Source organism: Dermacentor albipictus, chromosome 8, assembly GCF_038994185.2.
Source record: "Dermacentor albipictus isolate Rhodes 1998 colony chromosome 8, USDA_Dalb.pri_finalv2, whole genome shotgun sequence".
NCBI lineage: Eukaryota > Metazoa > Arthropoda > Arachnida > Ixodida > Ixodidae > Dermacentor > Dermacentor albipictus.
Genome location: NC_091828.1, coordinates 35,241,142 through 35,262,074, shown reverse-complemented (window position 1 = coordinate 35,262,074; position 20,933 = coordinate 35,241,142). Strand labels below are relative to the sequence as shown.

General features: G+C 45.6%; 1 protein-coding gene across 2 annotated transcripts in view; it reads left to right on the top strand.

The window, feature by feature from the left end:
• Positions 1-19,534, top strand: part of LOC135901533 (monocarboxylate transporter 5-like) — a 60,635-nt gene extending 41,101 nt beyond the window's left edge. For both annotated transcript variants that reach the window (XM_070522786.1, XM_070522787.1), the window contains one exon: positions 18,230-19,534. In XM_070522786.1, the coding sequence (XP_070378887.1) occupies positions 18,230-18,447 (218 nt within the window). In that variant the 3' untranslated portion in view covers positions 18,448-19,534. The remainder of the gene's footprint in view (positions 1-18,229) is intronic.
• The last annotated feature ends 1,399 nt before the right edge of the window (positions 19,535-20,933 follow it).

The window sequence follows — 20,933 nt, the reverse complement described above, 5'->3', positions numbered from 1 at the left end:
AAAACACGGTCAGTAACGCATTCGGAAGCAGGAGCCTAAGTTCCGTGTTCATTTTATAGTCACTTTGTGTAAAGTGCAGGGAACATACCAGAGATCTATCGCTCAGCTCCCACTTGCTTCCTTTTTTCGACAATCCTTGGCGAGAGATATTTTTTAGCCACGCCTCTCGACGCTTCAATTCGCATGGGAACTCATGATATTTCGCAGTCGGGTCCTTTTTGGCATTTGTGTCACAGAGTAGCACACAACAGTTACGCGTCATCGCGCCAAATGAACGAGGCTGGCTACGGCACACAAGCACACCGAAGAGCCTTCACAAAGCACAGCAAGCACAGGCAAACTTGCTCACACACACTCACACGAAAAAGCACGAGTATAATGCATACCGCACGAGGCAAACACGTTCCGACGCGAACCGACTTGCTCACACACACGCACGCGAAAAAGCACGAGGTTCATGCATATCGCACGAGGCAAACACGTTCTGACGCGAACCAACTTGTTCACACACACGCACGCGAAAAAGCACGAGATTAGTGCGTAGAGCACAAGGCAAACACGTTCTGACGCGAGAACCCACGCCTGCTTAGCCCCGGCGCGAAATCGCGAAAGCATCCCCGACCGGTGGCGCCCTCACCAAGAAAAGCGGCCGCAACTGTAAACTCGGCCGAGACGCGCACGCCTATTGTCCGCGGCGCGACTTAGCTGGCCGCACCTTGCTTTGCATCGAGCGGCCGTGGTAGAACCATCAGTGGTGACCACGAGGGAGCGAGGGACTATCGAATTTTTCTTGAGCGCATTGTTATAATCGGGCTCGGCTAAACCACAACAAGAACCTGTACGAGGGCGAGAAGTAGTGACAGGTACAAACATTGCAGTCTTAGGGGTCAAACACACATCTTGTGACACGGTGAGAACGTCGGCGGCATCACTGGTGCTATCTGTCATTGAAGTTCGCTCGTCGCGGCGAAGAGAAATCGCGCCACTTCCACAATCCAAAGTTGCCCCCCACTCACGCAAGAAATCAAATCCTAAAATAATGCCATGCGTTGTACGTGCAAGCACAGTAAATTCACTTCTAAATGTCTGCTCCCCTATCGTAACTGAAACAGAACAGACCCCAAGTGGGCGTAACATTTCCGCGCCAACTCCACGAAAGGTAGCGTTCCGATCCCAAGAAAACATAACTTTTTGTCCAAGACGATTTTTGAAGGACAGGCTCATAACAGAAACTGCCGCCCCAGTGTCAACTAAAGCAAAAGCACTCACATTGTCAACTAAAACCCACACTTTGTTTTTAAACAATTTTACACGAGGGGCTCTTGATGAAGAGGAACATATTGCGGCCTCACCCCCGTCGGTCGCACCAGCTAGTTTCCCAGCGGCGGCGGTGATAACGAGCGAGGACGGGGTGATGGAGAGCGTCGTTGTCGTGTCGGTGGTGGTGTCAGGCTGCGATCGGAAACGGGGGAGTCACTGCAGTTTGCGCGTCCCTGCTGCAGCCGCTGGAAGGAACTGGGATATGGCCAGGGCTCGTCAGCGGGCACGTGGGGCGTGTAGGAATTAAACCGTGGAGCACGCTGCTGGCGGCGGTGGCAATACCTAGCAATGTGTCCAGCCACACCGCAGCTGTAGCAAATGCGGGAGTCGTGGTTGGTCGCGGGTGACACCGGTGACATGGGCGTCATAGGTGGAAACGTACCCTCAGGCTGGTTGTAGGAGGGAAGAGCCCGCGGAACAAATCGTTGTGGTGCATCTTGTCGGCGTCCCAGACTTGTCGGTTACGGTGGCAAGTTGCTGCTCTCCGTACGATCAGCATAGGTCCTGCGAAGTTCTCGGAAACTCTGAGGTGCCCAGGTGGACGGTGGCACACGAGAATGATGATCAAATGCACACTGATGGCACACATGAGCGGCGTCAAAAACTTTAAGGCGTTCAAGCTCTTCTTTAACCACTTGCCGAATCACTGAGGAGATGTCGTCGTGGGTTGGGACGGACACACTTGCAATAGTAGTAACATTGTCCAATCACCCAAACTTTGGACCAATCCTTATTCAGCGCCTCAAACGCCCGGCAGTGTTTCTTCAGATCAGACGGAGTACTAAGATCTTCCTTCGTTATAAGAAAATTATAAACATCTTCAACGATTCACTTCCGCACTTCCACCAAAGATGTTACGAATGATGTTTATTTACAAGGTGAAACGGTGAGACGAGGTCCGAGAGGGAAGCTACAGGCCAGGCCCAGCCGGCGCAGAATACCGCGAGGTCACGCACGCCCACTCCACTTCTTCTTTCTCTGCCTCAGCCGCGCAGTGCTGCGACAACATATATATATATATATATATATATATATATATATATATATATATATATATATATATATATATATATATATATATATGTACACACAGTGAAGTAGACGCGCGTATGAAGCGGTTTATTGACGTTTCGGCCGGGGTCCGGCCTTCATCAGAATACATTGCATGGTGTCAGTACAGTTAATATACGTGTACTTATCAACCAAATGAAGATACGTTAACATGAAAAACGAATAAAATGGGCGAACAAAATACATCCGAATCGTTCAAAAGATAGCTGACACGTGTATAGACCAATGGCGATTGCAAACATATAATCTAAGGTACAAGGTGTAAAAACGTACCGAAATGAATTGTAAAACCAATCGCCACGTGACAACAAAACGTCGATATGCGCTCAATATGTGCTATGTTATCAAGCAAACACAGACACAGAAAAAGGGGAATAGCGACGTACTAGTAGAAGAAGGGACAAGTGACGGGCTACAAAGACAGGCGACTCAATTTTCCTACACATTCATTCATACCACACGCGACAGTATCAAACTTATAGATAAGGAAGGATTCGCGGGCTTCTCTATCATAATTTGAGCGAAATCCAGATTCAAGCAACGTGACTTTCAGTTTATCAAATGAGTGGTCAGGAAGATGTACGTGTTTTGAGATGGGCAGGTTGGGCAACGTGTTAGCGTGGGATTTATGATTGTTAAAGCGGAATCTGAAAGGCCCTTCTGTTTGTCCGATGTACCGTTTTTTGCAGAGCGTACATTCAAGCATATATATTACGTTTTTTGTGTCACAGTCGAAATCGCCTTTGATTTTTAAACAAAAGTTTGAAGACCTACTAGTAACCTGTTGCGATGTGGCCATGTAGGGACATACTTTACATCGCGGTTTTCGACAGGGATGGCATCCGATGGCATCAGGGCAGTCAGTCTTAGATGATGATGCTAGTATATCTCGAATATTTCTAGCTTTACGGTATACTGCTTTAGGCGGATCAGAGAATATGTTTTTGAGGCGTTCACTTTGCATTAGAATATTGTGGTGTTTCTTTAATACATGCGAAACATTTGAGAATGACGCAGTGTGGGTTAGGACAAGATTTGCCTGGGGTGAGGGAGTCGGTTTGTTCTTAATGCAAAGAAGCGTCCTTCGGTCATGCACGTCTGCGCGTTTTATTGCATCAATTAATTGTGGTGGGTAAATTTGTTTGACTAAAGCGTTTTTTAGGGTACCACAATTCTTTTGAAACTCTGATTGCTCAGAACAAATTCTTTTAAAACGTAAGGCTTGGCTATAAGGAATGCTGGTCTTGCAATGTTTAACGTGACTGCTATCGAAGTGTAAATATTGACATCTATCTGTCGGCTTTTTGTATAAGGCAGTAGATAGTTTATCATTTAGCACTGAAACGCTGACGTCAAGGAAGTTAATAGTAGATGCAGAATACGTGTGAGAAATCGATATAGATGGATGGGCATTGTTAAAGTCAGATATGAAAGAAAGCAGTTCCTGTTCCCCATGAGGCCAAATCAGAAAAACATCGTCAATGTAACGTTTGTAGTAAAAAGGTTTTAAGGTCCTGGTTAGCAAAAATTTATCTTCTAGCTGACCCATAAATATATTGGCGTAGTTTGGGCCAATTCGCGTACCCATAGACGTCCCACTAATTTGCACATAGTGTTGTCCTTCAAATTCGAAGTTATTTAGTTCCAAAATAAGGGCTAGCAAACTTGCCAATGTGTCGCTGTCGATGAGTTTCTCGGGTGATACACATTCGTAGCAATTGACGACTGCCATGATGCCATCAGAATGTGGAATGTTAGTATACAAAGATGCTACATCAAGTGTGACCAAAAGAGAACCTTGAGGAATAATGAGATCGATTATATCCGACAAGAAGTGGGTAGTGTCTCTTACATAAGAGGAAAACGTAGCTGGGATATTATTAATCAGGGAATCTACGTAGCTGGACAAATTTTCTGTGACTGTACCTATACCAGAAATGATGGGAAGACCTGGGTTGTTTATCTTATGTATCTTAGGTAAAAGGTAGAAACGACCAGCAACAGGACTTAGTGGAATTAGAGAATGAACCGCATTGTCAGGCACCTTTTTCTTCTTGACGAGATCTAGCACTGTGTTTTTGATCAGAGATTTATATTGCTCAGTGGGGTCATGATCAAGGCGTTTATAGAACGTTGCGTCTGCTAGCTGTCTTTGGGCCTCTGCGGCGTAATCGGACTTGTTCATTATGACAACGGCACCACCTTTGTCAGCAGGCTTAATGACGATGTCTTTGCGAGAGGAAAGGGTATCTAGTGCTTTCATTTCGCTGGCGGACAAATTACGGCGGAAGGGTGCTTGTTTTTGATACAAATGCAGAGCGTCTCGTTGTACTGCTTTGATATACATGTCCAAAAATCTATCGCGCTGTGTGGGAGGGACCCAGTGCTTGCCAGAGGGTAACGCCTGTTTCGAATCGCTTGAATTGGAGCGGTCATGGAAGTATTCGCGCAAGCGTAAGTTACGGGCGAAATTATCCAAATCTTTCAGTAGTTGAAATTCATTATGTCCACCTGTTGCTGGACAAAAATTAAGACCACGACGTAGAACACTGCACTCCTCAGTTGTTAGCTGAACGTCCGAAATATTAACAATATTATTTAGCTCCTGATGGCCAAACCTACTAACAGAGGATGACGAAGAAGTGCCGGAGTGTACTTCTAGAGGTTTGGTTTGAAAAGGGGCAGAGTTGAATACTTTGTTCTGGCTTCCAGAAGGGCACACAACACCGTCACGGGACAGTTTCTTGGCTTTCAATGCGTAGATTTCATTCCGTTTTTTGGTTGCGAATGCCTCTAACGCGGCGGATTGGCTAGAGGACAAGTTCAAGCTCGCAGCAATTTGACTTTCTTGGTTCATGAATTTCTTACTGGAAGAACGGTAGTGATCTAACACGACACGGGTGAGTTGTAGTGAAGCGTTTGTTAGTATGTTATCCCATCTAGCTATATTGCGCTCAGACATAGCCGACAGAGCGGGTTTTACGACAATACGGAGACCCTTTGGTGCAACAGCCGCAGCTAGGTAGGTATTTAGCGTATCTACATGTAGAGCATTGCGAATTCTTTTTTCTGTAACCTTCCTTAGCCTTAGAAATTCATGCGAACAGAGGTAAGAAATGTTGTTACCGGGAGACACAGCCTTTAGTCAATTTGCCGGTGCATCATCCACGGTTTGCGTGTGGGCTCTGCGAAACTCGTAGCGGGGACCTTTCGGGGAGGAACCTGTAGCGTCCTGTGCTGAAGGCGACTGTTCAGCTGACGGAGCTCTCACTGCGGCGTTCTTTGGGCGATTCTTTGAAGCAGCCTTCTTGCGGTTCTTTGGAGCAGCCTTCTTGCGATGGACCTGTGTCTTTCGATTGTGGGGTGATGACTCCTTTTGAGAGGGACTACTGTTCGTTGTCTGTCCTATCAATAGCGCCGGGTCAGAAGATGGGCCTTCAACGCTCGATTCCTTAGTGCAGTGCTGAGGCGGATTGCTGGGAGCACTGTCTGACCAAGAATGGTACATAGCACTGGACGGCTTGTAACAGAGGTGCCGAATGTGGCAGGCCATAAGTGAGACGCCTTCGAAGTTCGGGTGCAAACCATCAGCTGCGAGCACGCGGTGCGGGGGCAGCCATTCGAACCCATGGTCCAGGAAAAATACTAGTCGGGAGCGACTGCAGAATTGTTTCAACAGGGAGTTGAAATAACACGCTTCTTGGTTAAAGCAGCGAACAAATGTGGCGCTGGGGTACCCTCGTCGGCGGTTCCTGGTCCTTGGCAGTACGAGAGTGGCATAGATTTTGGTGATTTCAGGACGTTCCTTGGCGATGTGGTCGATGACTTCACAGTAACTTTGGAAAGCTTCTCGGGCTGATACTCGAGCTAGGTCGATGGTGCCAACATGAAGAACGATTGTTGTGGTGTTCTGGGGGACGAAATCCAATAGTGCTGGTACGTCACTGATTGATGCACCGCACTGAGACACAAACGCTGGCGTTTCGTTCACCGCAGGATCGAAGTACTGGTAAATATGCTTCGTCTGGGAGTCGCCCACAACGGTCACTGACGGAGCTCTCTTTGGGTACACCATACAATACACCATGCAATGTATCCTGATGAAGGCCGGACCCCGGCCGAAACGTCAATAAACCGCTTCATACGCGCGTCTACTTCACTGTGAATATTTACCCGGGCCCAGAACTGCTTTTTTTCTGGTATATTGGAACAATGGTTCCGGAGAAGACCGCGTTGAAGCACGTCTACTGGAAGTACCCAAAGAGAGCTCCGTCAGTGACAGTTGTGGGCGACTCCCAGACGAAGCATATTTACCAGTACTTCGATCCTGCGGTGAACGAAACGCCAGCGTTTGTGTCTCAGTGCGGTGCATCAATCAGTGACGTACCAGCACTATTGGATTTCGTCCCCCAGAACACCAGAACAATCGTTCTTCATGTTGGCACCATCGACCTAGCTCGAGTATCAGCCTGAGAAGCTTTCCAAAGTTACTGTGAAGTCATCGACCACATCGCCAAGGAACGTCCTGAAATCACCAGAATCTATGCCACTCTCGTACTGCCAAGGACCAGGAACCGCCGACGAGGGTACCCCAGCGCCACATTTGTTCGCTGCTTTAACCAAGAAGCGTGTTATTTCAACTCCCTGTTGAAACAATTCTGCAGTCGCTCCCGACTAGTATTTTTCCTGGACCATGGGTTCAAATGGCTGCCCCCGCACCGCCTGCTCGCAGCTGATGGTTTGCACCCGAACTTCGAAGGCGTCTCACTTATGGCCTGCCACATTCGGCACCTCTGTTACAAGCCGTCCAGTGCTATGTACCATTCTTGGTCAGACAGTGCTCCCAGCAATCCGCCTCAGCACTGCACTAAGGAATCGAGCTTTGAAGGCCCATCTTCTGACCCGGCGCTATTGATAGGAAAGACAACGAACAGTAGTCCCTCTCAAAAGGAGTCATCACCCCACAATCGAAAGACACAGGTCCATCGCAAGAAGGCTGCTCCAAAGAACCGCAAGAAGGCTGCTTCAAAGAATCGCCCAAAGAACGCCGCAGCGAGAGCTCCGTCAGCTGAACAGTCGCCTTCAGCACAGGACACTACAGGTTCCTCCCCGAAAGGTCCCCGCTACGAGTTTCGCAGAGCCCACACGCAAACCGTGGATGATGCACCGGCAAATTGACTAAAGGCTGTGTCTCCCGGTAACAACATTTCTTACCTCTGTTCGCATGAATTTCTAAGGCTAAGGAAGGTTACAGAAAAAAGAATTCGCAATGCTCTACATGTAGATACGCTAAATACCTACCTAGCTGCGGCTGTTGCACCAAAGGGTCTCCGTATTGTTGTAAAACCCGCTCTGTCGGACATGTCTGAGCGCAATATAGCTAGATGGGATAACATACTAACAAATGCTTCACTACAACTCACCCGTGTCGTGTTAGATCACTACCGTTCTTCCAGTAAGAAATTCATGAACCAAGAAAGTCAAATTGCTGCGAGCTTGAACTTGTCCTCTAGCCAATCCGCCGCGTTAGAGGCATTCGCAACCAAAAAACGGAATGAAATCTACGCATTGAAAGCCAAGAAACTGTCCCGTGACGGTGTTGTGTGCCCTTCTGGAAGCCAGAACAAAGTATTCAACTCTGCCCCTTTTCAAACCAAACCTCTAGAAGTACACTCCGTCACTTCTTCGTCATCCTCTGTTAGTAGGTTTGCCCATCAGGAGCTAAATAATATTGTTAATATTTCGGACGTTCAGCTAACAACTGAGGAGTGCAGTGTTCTACGTCGTGGTCTTAATTTTTGTCCAGCAACAGGTGGACATAATGAATTTCAACTACTGAAAGATTTGGATAATTTCGCCCGTAACTTACGCTTGCGCGAATACTTCCATGACCGCTCCAATTCAAGCGATTCGAAACAGGCGTTACCCTCTGGCAAGCACTGGGTCCCTCCCACACAGCGCGATAGATTTTTGGACATGTATATCAAAGCAGTACAACGAGACGTTCTGCAATTGTATCAAAAACAAGCACCCTTCCGCCGTAATTTGTCCGCCAGCGAAAAGAAAGCACTAGATACCCTTTCCTCTCGCAAAGACATCGTCATTAAGCCTGCTGACAAAGGTGGTGCCGTTGTCATAATGAACAAGTCCGATTACGCCGCAGAGGCCCACAGACAGCTAGCAGACGCAACGTTCTATAAACGCCTTGATCATGACCCCACTGAGCGATATAAATCTCTGATCAAAAACACAGTGCTAGATCTAGTCAAGAAGAAAAAGGTGCCTGACAATGCGGTTCATTCTCTAATTCCACTAAGTCCTGTTGCTGGTCGTTTCTACCTTTTACCTAAGATACATAAGATAAACAACCCAGGTCGTCCCATCATTTCTGGTATAGGTACAGTCACAGAAAATTTGTCCAGCTACGTAGATTCCCTGATTAATAATATCCCAGCTACGTTTTCCTCTTATGTAAGAGACACTACCCACTTCCTGTCGGATATAATCGATCTCATTATTCCTCAAGGTTCTCTTTTGGTCACACTTGATGTAGCATCTTTGTATACTAACATTCCACATTCTGATGGCATCATGGCAGTCGTCAATTGCTACGAATGTGTATCACCCGAGAAACTCATCGACAGCGACACATTGGCAAGTTTGTTAGCCCTTATTTTGGAACTAAATAACTTCGAATTTGAAGGACTACACTATGTGCAAATTAGTGGGACGTCTATGGGTACGCGAATTGGCCCGAACTACGCCAATATATTTATGGGTCAGCTAGAAGATAAATTTTTGCTAACCAGGACCTTAAAACCTTTTTACTACAAACGTTACATTGACGATGTTTTTCTGATTTGGCCTCATGGGGAACAGGAACTGCTTTCTTTCATATCTGACTTTAACAATGCCCATCCATCTATATCATTTTCTCACACGTATTCTGCATCTACTATTAACTTCCTTGACGTCAGCGTTTCAGTGCTAAATGATAAACTTTCTACTGCCTTATACAAAAAGCCGACAGATAGATGTCAATATTTACACTTCGATAGCAGTCACGTTAAACATTGCAAGACCAGCATTCCTTATAGCCAAGCCTTACGTTTTAAAAGAATTTGTTCTGAGCAATCAGAGTTTCAAAAGAATTGTGGTACCCTAAAAAACGCTTTAGTCGAACAAAATTACCCACCACAATTAATTGACCATGCAATAAAACGCGCAGACGTGCATGACCGAAGGACGCTTCTTTGCATTAAGAACAAACCGACTCCCTCACCCCAGGCAAATCTTGTCCTAACCCACACTGCGTCAGTCTCAAATGTTTCGCATGTATTAAAGAAACACCACAATATTCTAATGCAAAGTGAACGCCTCAAAAACATATTCTCTGATCCGCCTAAAGCAGTATACCGTAAAGCTAGAAATATTCGAGATATACTAGCATCATCATCTAAGACTGACTGCCCTGATGCCATCGGATGCCATCCTTGTCGAAAACCGCGATGTAAAGTATGTCCCTTCATGGCCACATCGCAACAGTTTACTAGTAGGTCTTCAAACTTTTCTTTAAAAATCAAAGGCGATTTCGACTGTGACACAAAAAACGTAATATATATGCTTGAATGTACGCTCTGTAAAAAACGGTACATCGGACAAACAGAAGGGCCTTTCAGATTCCGCTTTAACAATCATAAATCCCACGCTAACACGTTGCCCAACCTGCCCATCTCAAAACACGTACATCTTCCTGACCACTCATTTGATAAACTGAAAGTCACGTTGCTTGAATCTGGATTTCGCTCAAATTATGATAGAGAAGCCCGCGAATCCTTCCTTATCTATAAGTTTGATACTGTCGCGTGTGGTATGAATGAATGTGTAGGAAAATTGAGTTGCCTGTCTTTGTAGCCCGTCACTTGTCCCTTCTTCTACTAGTACGTCGCTATTCCCCTTTTTCTGTGTCTGTGTTTGCTTGATAACATAGCACATATTGAGCGCATATCGACGTTTTGTTGTCACGTGGCGATTGGTTTTACAATTCATTTCGGTACGTTTTTACACCTTGTACCTTAGATTATATGTTTGCAATCGCCATTGGTCTATACACGTGTCAGCTATCCTTTGAACGATTCGGATGTATTTTGTTCGCCCATTTTATTCGTTTTTCATGTTAACGTATCTTCATTTGGTTGATAAGTACACGTATATTAACTGTACTGACACCATGCAATGTATTCTGATGAAGGCCGGACCCCGGCCGAAACGTCAATAAACCGCTTCATACGCGCGTCTACTTCACTGTGAATATTTACCCGGACCCAGAACTGCTTGTTTTCTGGTATATATATATATATATATATATATATATATATATATATATATATATATATATATATATATATATATATATACATATGAGACGGTGCCTGAATTATGATGCGCCAAGATTTAAAAATGTGCAAGTACCACGTACCTGGGCCGTACCAAGGTAATGTTATTAGCCATCACTTGAAGATACTCAGGTTAGCTCTTGCATTTCGCCTAAATACAGAATTTGTCCTAATAATCAAATTCTCAGATATTATATTTACACGAATATTGTAAATGAGAAAATTGTAGAGGAACATGAAAAGCTCTCTATACAGCATTGATTGTTACTGAATGCGGGCTACTAAAAAATGTTTTTTCGAGCCTGAAAGAAGCCCGCAAAGTGCCTCGAACGGCCAGTCGCGTGTATTTTGCGTGTGTTCGCGGCCTTCCTTCACGCAAAACTTTACGTACTGGGCAAGAGTCGGCTGTGTCGGGAGTTTTTCATGTTGCTCTACAGTTTTCTCATTGACATTTTTATCTATTATAAAATTAGAGAATTTTATCAAATATGTAATTCGGCAGAATTATATTTTGTATTTGAGAGACAAACCTATTCAACAATCGCACATGGGGAGCCATGGGAAGTCCGCGAATTATTTGAATTTGCATTAAATTCTCGCAAATAATATGAAATCTCTATATGACGCAAGGGCAAAACTCAATGAGCTCTTCACATAAGTCTCTGATCCCTCCCAGTAGCAACAGTACAGCGTACATGAAGAATGACCACATGCTACAAATAATTTTACTAATTGAACAAATATTTATCATCATCATCATCACCCTGGTTACGCCCACTCCAGGGCATAGGCCTCTCCCATACTTCCCCAACTACACCAGTCATGGACAAATTGTGGCCATGTTGTCCCTGCAAACTTCATCTCATCCGCTCACCTAACTTTGCCGCCGCCTGCTACACTTCCCTTGGAACCCAGTACGTAACCGTTAATTGCCATCTGTATAATATATCTCATAATATATGTCTGTTCTTATAAATATATGTTATATATATATGGTATTGTATGTCTCATTATATGTCTTGCCCATGCCCATTTCTTTTTCTTGATTTGAACTAAGGTGTCATTAACTTGCGTTTGTTCCCTCACCCAATCTGCTCTTTTCTTATGCCTTAACGTTACACCCATCATTCTTTTTCCCTAGCTCGTTGCGTGGTCCTCAATTTAAGGAGAACTCTTTCGTAAGCCTCCAGGTTTCTGCCCCGTAGGTGAGTACTGGTAAGACACAGCTGTTATACACTTTTCTCTTGAGGGAGAATGCCAACCTGCTGTTCATGATCTGAGAATGTCCGCCAAATGCACCCCGGCCCATTCTTATTGTTCTAATTATTTCAGTCTCATGATCCGAATCCGCGGTCACTACCTGCCCTTAGTAGATGTATTCCCTTACCACTTGCAGTGCCTCGCTACCTGATGTAAAATTGCTGTTCTCTTCCAAGAATATTAAACATTACTTTAGTTACTTTAGACCCACCCATTACTTTAGATCCACCCTTCTGCTTTGCCACTCCATGTCAGTGAGCATGCATTGCAATCGTACCCCTGAGTTAAGAAGCAAGGCAATATCATCAGCGAATCGCAAGTTCCTAAGGTATTCTCCATTAACTCTTATCCCCAATTCTTCCCAATCGAGGTCTCTGAATACCTCCTGTAAGCACGCTGCGAATAGCATTGGAGAGATCGTATCTCCCTGTCAGTTTGCTGGCAGGGAGATTCTGGTTTGCTGGCAGGGAACTGCTGGTATCTCCCTCAGTTTGCTGGACTCAGTTTGACTCAGTTAGTTGGTTAAAAGTGGTTACAGAGTAGTTGGGAAGTCAAGTCTGTTGCCTTCAGGTAGTGAAGAAGCGCTCGAAATGCTTTCTGGGCTAATGAATTGTGAGGCCAGGCTCCCAAGACCGTTGCTTCTGTAAATGGCCTGTCATCCAGCCCATTCAAGGCACACTGGCCAGTCTGACGTTTCTTGTCAAAGCGAGAACAGTGGCACAGAAGATTACCGATGGTCTCTTCACACTTGCACTTAACGCACACTGGTGATTCAACCATTCCAATACGATAGCTGTAATTGTTCGTGAATGCTTCTCCTACCCACAGCCGACACAGCAGTGTTGCTTCACTTCTTGAAAGGTTTGCTGGTAATTTAAGTTTCAGTGATGGGTCGAGGCTGTATAAACGACACTTAGAGTTCTGTGGTGTATACCAGTAACTAAACGTGGTGGCACGAGGGAGACTGCGAAGCTCTCTTTCAGTGTCTACTCTCGATAAAGGTATAAGGAGTGTCGGTGCGCTATCCTGGGCACGTCGGGCAGCGACATCGTCCAGATGGTTAGCAAAAATACCACAATGTCCCCGCAGCCACTGAAAGATGAGAGCGTGTCCTCGTTCAGAAGCGCAATTGAAAGTTTCGTTGATTTTAGACACAAGCTGTTCATAATTGCCACGTCGTAAACCTCGCAAACTGCGGAGGGTTGATTTGAATCACAAAATATGGCCCATTTGTTGGGCGGTTCTTTTTCACTGTATTCGACAGCAGCGTGAAGAGCGGCCAGTTCGGAACCTGTAAGACGTCCTTCAGTGTGAAGTCTGAAACTTGATGACGACCGATTCAGGTGGTATAACAATGGCGCCCACCGAATTTTCCGAGGCGGAACCATCCGTATAAACATGGATTTTGTTAGTGTATGAACAATGAAAAAGTTCCAATGATATCTGCTTCTGAGCCGCAGTGGTCAGGCTAGCTTTCTTTACTATTCTTGGAACATCAAGGTACACAGGAGGCTTTTTAAAGCACCACAGAGGGGATGGCGTTCTTGTTGAGGGTGAGTGCCTCAATTACAAAGAGTGCCGGTTAGCCACAACTGATCGGGAGAACGCTGCCTAGTGTCTTTTCTCAGGCAAGCGAGCGAGATGGTGGTCAGGGACCTTGGATATATGGCGAACATGCACCCGGAGTGTATCGATAGCTATACAGGTCACAATTGGGTAGCCTCTCGTGGTGGCAATTGTTGCTATGGTTGAAGCACTTCGAGGTAGCCCCACACATGTTCGAAGGGCTTGGCCTTGAATGCTCTGTAGGACATGGATATTAGTTTTGTTAGCAATGGGCAGCGCTGGTGTGCTATATCGCCAGTATCCTAGCAAGAGCGTCCTGTATAGTTGAAGCATGAATGCCAAGGATGTGCCCCGCGTTTTACCGTCAAGAAACCTTAGTATGTTGGCGATAGAAGTGAGCCTCTTATTCAAGTATGAGATGTTCGGGCTCCATGAAAGGTCTCTGTCGATAATAACGTCTAGGAATCGGTGAGATTTCGCGTATGAAATTGTTTGGTGGTCAATAGAAATGAGGTACCAGGTCATGGGCTTGTGGGTAAAAGCGACTAAGGCGCACTTCTCGGTCGAAATGCTGAGACATTCAGCACGGAGGTACGATGATGTTAGCGTCACTGCTTTTTGGAGTCATGCACGCACCTGGAGACGTGTAACTGTTGAGGCCCACATGCATATGTTGTCCGCATATATGGAAAGACTTACTGTGTGTGGTAGAACGTCGGCAAGTCCAAGGATTGCAAGGTTGAACAAAGTGGGGCTAAGAACCCCATCCTGCGGGACGCCACGACAAGTGTAATCGTCAGCGGTTCCGCCATCTGCACTCTGCACAAAGAAGGCTCTTTTGAATAGATAGCTACAAATACACTGAAACATGCGTCCACCAATTCCATTATTTCCCAGGGCACCATAGACGTTACGTTATCATAGGCGCTTTTCACATCGATGAAAAGTGCAACCGATATACGCTTGCGGTGTTTTTTTTGTTGTGCAGACGTCATGAGATTGATGACGTTGTCAATAAAGGAACGGCCTCTTCTAAACCCAGCCAAGGCCTCGGGGTATAGGTTGTGGCGCTCAAGATAGCGTGTTAGAATCATTCTTTCCAATACCTTCCCAGCACAGCTGGACAGCGCAGTGAGTAGGTAGGACGGTAGGTCAAGTGGCGACTTTCCAGGCTCCAGGAGTGGCATCAAGCGGCTGGACTTCCACCACTCAGGAACGACGCCAACATTCTATGAATGGTTGTAGCATTCCAGAAGTCTTCCTCGGCCGTCTTTACTTAGGTGGCATAAAGCAGCGTAGGTGATGCCGTCTGGTCCTGGCGACGATGAGAGCCTGCATGTGCGCAGAACAGATCATTTAGGAACGTCCAAGCAGTAAAGGGGCAACAGATTGGCCACCCAAGCCAGCAAGAAAGAATGTAAATATTTAATTTGATTCGAGATAATTCGATTTGTGAGCGACATAAGGTTATATCTGCTTATCTGCTATCATATAAATATTCTCCTTGAAAACATCTGATCTCTACCTCTGCATAAGGTGACCATTATACCTACATATTGCTTTTATGCTAGCCATATGAATGTATACTCACACTGCTTAACCTTCAGTTCTTTGCTGCATGAGGTTAACCGTTATTCGCACTATTTTTACACACGCTAACAACTTCATGCATGGCAGAAGGCATCTTTCGTTTTTCTACTTCAGTCAAGGCTGTATGTTGCTTAGAAAATTCACAAGGAGGAAGCATTAAATTTCTAAAAGGCATGTTTTATGCCGCATTTCGTATTTGGTGAGTTTATATGCGTAAAAAAGGAAAACGCATCTCATGCATCAGAGCGTTTTAAGCACACTTTCGATATTGGCAGAGTAAACAAATAATCAACAAACAAATACAAGCAAATCAGCAAGCTGTACTCGCAATTTCACACGCGTGTTCAGTGTTAAACAAGGGTGACCTGACCTTCTCAGCTGTATTCCGCGACAGTTGTGGGCGTCATTCGCATTCTTGCAAGCTGTCACTCGCACCATAGTGCCTAGGTATATGCTAGATTTTATACTAGCAGCAAGACATGTTGTTGGGCTAGTCGATCGGTTCATAGACTGAAAAAAATGTTGAACTGTGCAAGGAAGGCAAGACATGAATTAAAACATAGAGGCAGACAAAGAGAATACTTCCAAATGGCCTTATTTTGTGAAAGTAGGACATGTATAAGATTTCACAAAACAGAAGAACAAGGAACAATCACGATGAAATTCTGCACGACGCAATGACGAAAAATAAGAAGGCCACGTGTGCATTAAGAGCACGGAAGAGTCCTAATGTCTCAATCTGATAATTCTATTTCCTTCCTGGATATTGATAGAGAAGGTGTATACACTAGAATACAATACCATAGTACCACTACAGAAACTCCGCCATCGTGCCTAACACAGTCGAGTATACATAGTGATATAAGGGTATATTGAGAAGTATAACTTTCGGCGATACTATCACTTTCGCGTCACCTGGAACGCGGCACGTTGGATAATTCGAGATCTTTTGCTCAGCCAGACAATGCAGAGCGCACTGAACGTAATCGTCCAAGAATACGTCCCACGTTGCGACATGATATTGCTATTCATTTTTGAAAGGTAAGGCGAATAAGACTACTGCGCAGTGTTTCGAACAAGGATAACCGCGCCAATGCAACACATGCGGCTGCATAAACAAAATGTGAACGCTTTTCACAATAACGCGGAAACTTGAACTCATATCTACAGAAATACGCCAGTGTCGCTTGCTGTTAGAAATAGTTGGCCGACCTTCGGCACCTTTTCTCCGCCCATCGGTTGTCGGCTGTCAACAGACCGCGCGGTCCCGACGGAGTACGAGCGCGATCCGCTCGTGCAGGTCCGGCGTACACCAAACGTTGCGAGACGATCCGCCTTACGGGCGTCCGAACCGGTCCCCACGCAGCCGGCCGCGGGTAGAATGAACGACCGGATTGAGCGAGTTTGGGCCGTAACCTCAAGCCGCCTGTGGTTTACCGCGCGGCGAGCATTCGAATCGCCATGTGCGTTTGTGTTTCGTACTTACGCTTTGCAGACACTTTCCCTGTGTTTCTTCGTTTTGGCCTGTCGTTGTGAGACGTCGCACTATACAGGGTGATCATTTTTAAATTTTATGGAATTTTTAACGAAAAGAACCTGTGGCTGATAGCACAGTTTTTGTCTTTGAGATGTATTATTCGAAGAGGCGGGCTTTGCTAGCAGAAAAAAATCGAACCACATATTCATTTAATTAACAAAAATTCATTAAGTAACTTCCTAATAAAAAGAAACATTTCGAAACTGGTCTCATTCTGGAAATTCATTGTATATGCATACGCCTTGCAAACTCACCGGTTACAAGTTCTAAATTACAATAAGTGCCGTAAGGTAATTTGTTGGGAAGTAGATGAGTGACTTTTTAATAAATACTTGAATATGTGTTTCTAATTCTCGTGCTAGTGTCTCCATCTCTCAATAGTCAAACTAAAGGGCTAGAATTATGTACTATGGAACAGGCGAGTTTGAAAATTTCCCTAAAACCCTGAAAATGATCACCCCACATAGTCCGCCTGACCCCGCGTTTGCAACAACTTGCAAACGCGTGGTCAGGCGGGGTATATCTCCATGCTTGGTATTGCACTCTCCACTGAGTAGGGTCGTCGGTAAGCAGCGAATTGAATCGTGAGCTTTTACGTGCAAGAACCACGATCAGATTATAAGATACGCCGTACTGGGGAATTAAGGAATTTGGGGCACATGATGTTCTTTGACGCGCACCTAAATCTTAGTACACGGGTGTCTTCGTATTTCGCCCCTATCGGAATGCGGACACCGTGGCCAGGAAGCTATCCCGCGACATTGTGCTTAGCAGCCCAACACCATAGCCACTAAGCAACCTCGGCTGGTTGTAAGCACTGAAGTTCTCAACATTTGCGAACACCACCACATTCCGGGGAACAAATTTGTCAAAAATTTTAGACAAGGTATGAGCAACTGTAGTGATATAATGGTGTGGCATGTGATATAGCAACACGTGGCATGTAGGTATACTCAAATATATAGGGACATTTTCGCTCGACGACACCAGATTTTCTGCGGCACGGTGCCCTTAACGCTATTGCACTAAAATCCAGCGAGAGCTGCTACGTTCATCGGCGGAGCCACAGTGACGTTTGCTGTGCGTTACCTGCGGACTGATGAAGGCGGCTACTGCATTTTGAAGTCATGAATAGCCACACGATGACGATAGCCGAGCCGCACAGGACGTAGAAAATACAGGTGCTGCACAACTGTGACTGAGGCGAGACAGCGGGCGCGCGGAATTTTGCCAGGTCACTAGGCATATTGAATATTCTCTCCTTGTAAAAGTAAAGGTAAATAAAAAAACAAGCTATAAACTTTCTTGGATGGCGATAAATTTAGGAATGCACTGATCATTTCCATGCGCACTATTTCGTTTCACCTTTAATTTCATTCGTATTTAGGTAAATGTGAATCACGCATTTATAAAATATAAAAGAAAGGACACATTGTTCGTTCTTTTGCACAGATGTTAACGCAACTTTACGTGATTCTCCTATTCACAGGCTACTTCCGAGACAGGCATGGATTCTACAGTGGTCTCCTTCACTCCACAGCCGTCGTCAACGGTTTGTTGGTGGTAGTCTGGATCATAAAACTACTCAACGGCAGGAAAGAAGTTTTACCGACAAAGGCAGACCAATACTCGGAGGAAATTCGAAAGGAATTAGGGACGGAGCTCCTGGAGCCGGGCAGAACAGCAGCAAGTGATGCTGGCCAGTGACACTTGGATACGTCGCAACGCCACCAAGTGTGTTTATTGACCGTTTGCCTCGTGTAAAACAACCGCACCTCCTAACCAGATGCGAGCGCAGCGTGGACAACGACTACAAGCGCTCACCGCACCATTACCTGGAAACAGGAGAAAAGGATGAACGGGAGGGAACCACAACAGCGGGAATGGGTAGGCGCCTTTAATTAGACGAGTCAAGTCACCACTCACCCCTCGGCATTTATCCAGCCGTCAAACAGCGCGTAAACCGGCTCTTGCAGGACTTCACGAAAGCCCTTCACCTTGCAGGCTGAGCGAAGAACGGGCTGGGCAACGACGAATGAACCAGGTGTCGCCGCATGATTTCTTTCTTCGACAAATTCCAAAACAGTTTCTACGACGCGGAGTTACTGCGGGTTATGGATAGCATAGGCGTAGTATCGCATCGGAGTCGACGATGGGGATATGCTGCTGGACAGTCTTCAGATTCCGTAGTTGACTCGCCTAGGGAAGACGACAGGAATAAAAGCAGATACTTCTCGTGAGTGAGCACATAGAGTCCTGATATGAACTGAGACGTTAACTTGCATCAAGCATGGAGTGGGCTTCCGCACTGGAGCTATGTATATAAGCTAAATAAACCCTTTCTCCTTCATTTTCTACAACTTGATGTTGTCGTCGATGGGCTTGATGGATTCCATGCCCCGAACGCGACCCTAGCCACGATAACCTTTACAGCGGACGTGCGTAACGAAGCATCGACGTAGAAACTGTGTGGTTTCTCCCTCGCAAACTCCTGCTCTTTGCTTAGTGACATCCCTTCTGCTGAGAACTTCACTCACGACAGCAGCACCGCGTTTTCGTGGAGCTGTCTCCATGCGATAGTGCGCGCACAGTTGTTCGTGTGCGTCTATGTGCATTTCACTCTTCCGGCTACTATGAGTGTGTCTTTTTGTGTGACTCTGTGGGCACCGCAGGGGTGAGAACATTGGCGAGCCCTCTACGAACCTGTTTCCCCATAACGGATATGTGCGTGGGTATAAACGAGGGCAGCAACAATGTTGCACAGTGGTTGCAGAGCAATAAAAAAAAAACATGTTACCAGGATAAAAAGATAAGCATTCTACGTGTGCCAGTATTCTGAAGTCATAGACCTTGTTCATCTTTAGCAATTCCTCGTGAGCCGCTGACTTACTTTGTTCTTTTTCTTTTTTTTATCTGCGGGCACTGTTTTTCTTATTTTTATATTTTGTACGCCAGTATTCTCGTTGCGCGCGCAATTTCATTAAATGGGTCTTTTTTGCTGTAGAATCAGCTTATATAGTACTCCGCACATGTAAAACAGGGGCAAAGGGAGAGATGGACACTCATGACGATGAGCAAAACGAGAACAAGGTGAAAGCGGGAGCGAGCAGTTGACAAGTGGACTTGCCTTTTTCAAGGCGACTTTTCAAGGCGACATAAGCATATGTCACCTTGAAAAAGACAAGTTCACTTGTCGAAACGTTGGCTCCCCTCTTTCGCCTTGTTCTCGTTTCACGCCACACATGTGACGTTTGACAGAAGCCTTTTTCTGTCTCCATCAGTGCTCCTGCGGAAAGTGTTTTGATGTGTTTATCTCTGCTGTGTACGAGGAAAATCCTGCAGCGAAACTATCGTGCGCTTCGAGTGCTCGTGGAAAGAGGCACTTCAACATTTCCTGTGCAGCAATTCGCCCTTGCTACCTCAAATTGCACGCTACGCATGTTCATGGCCTATTCGGTAGGGTGCCTAGCTGAGGTGCCGGAAGAGCGCAGCTCGAACGATACCATTGGACAGGGACCGGTTTACAAGACGATTACGAGCGACCCCCTCAGCCTTCTTGAAAAATATAACGAAGGTTCCTTTCACCGACATTTAATGACTTCCGGGAAGTTTACAGCACCTGCCAAAGATTCTGTTTCTAAATCAGAGCGAGCATGTAGGGCTTTGGACTGAGTATACATGTAATCCAATGAAACGTTTCATTAGCTGTATGCTTCGCTTTCTTTTATTTTAATTCTAGCAGTATCGCTTATAGTCTTGCTTTACTACACGGGTTTATTATTTATTGCTCAGCTATCTATTTTTACAGCGAAGCTGTCAGCCTCAACTTCGTCTGAATTTTGCGCGGGCTCGCACTCATACAGAAACAGTGCCGCCAGCTATCATCCGCAGTTACTCGGACAGGCTTCACTCGGTCGCTTTGATGTTTTAGAGTCACGTGTTCATGCACTAGAATCCACTCCTATGTCCAAAGACTGTTGTTTACTGGGTGATTTACGTGCTGAAATAAATGCCTTGACGACTAAGGTAACGGACATGGTCTTTAAAAATGACAGTCTTTAAAATATTTCTCGTAGAAACAACCTGATAATACATGGTATTTCTGAAGTCCTGGATCAAAACACTACCACCCTGATGACTGCAGTTTCATCTGTCTTTACGGAGCACTTGAAGACTAGCTGCCCTCATATTGA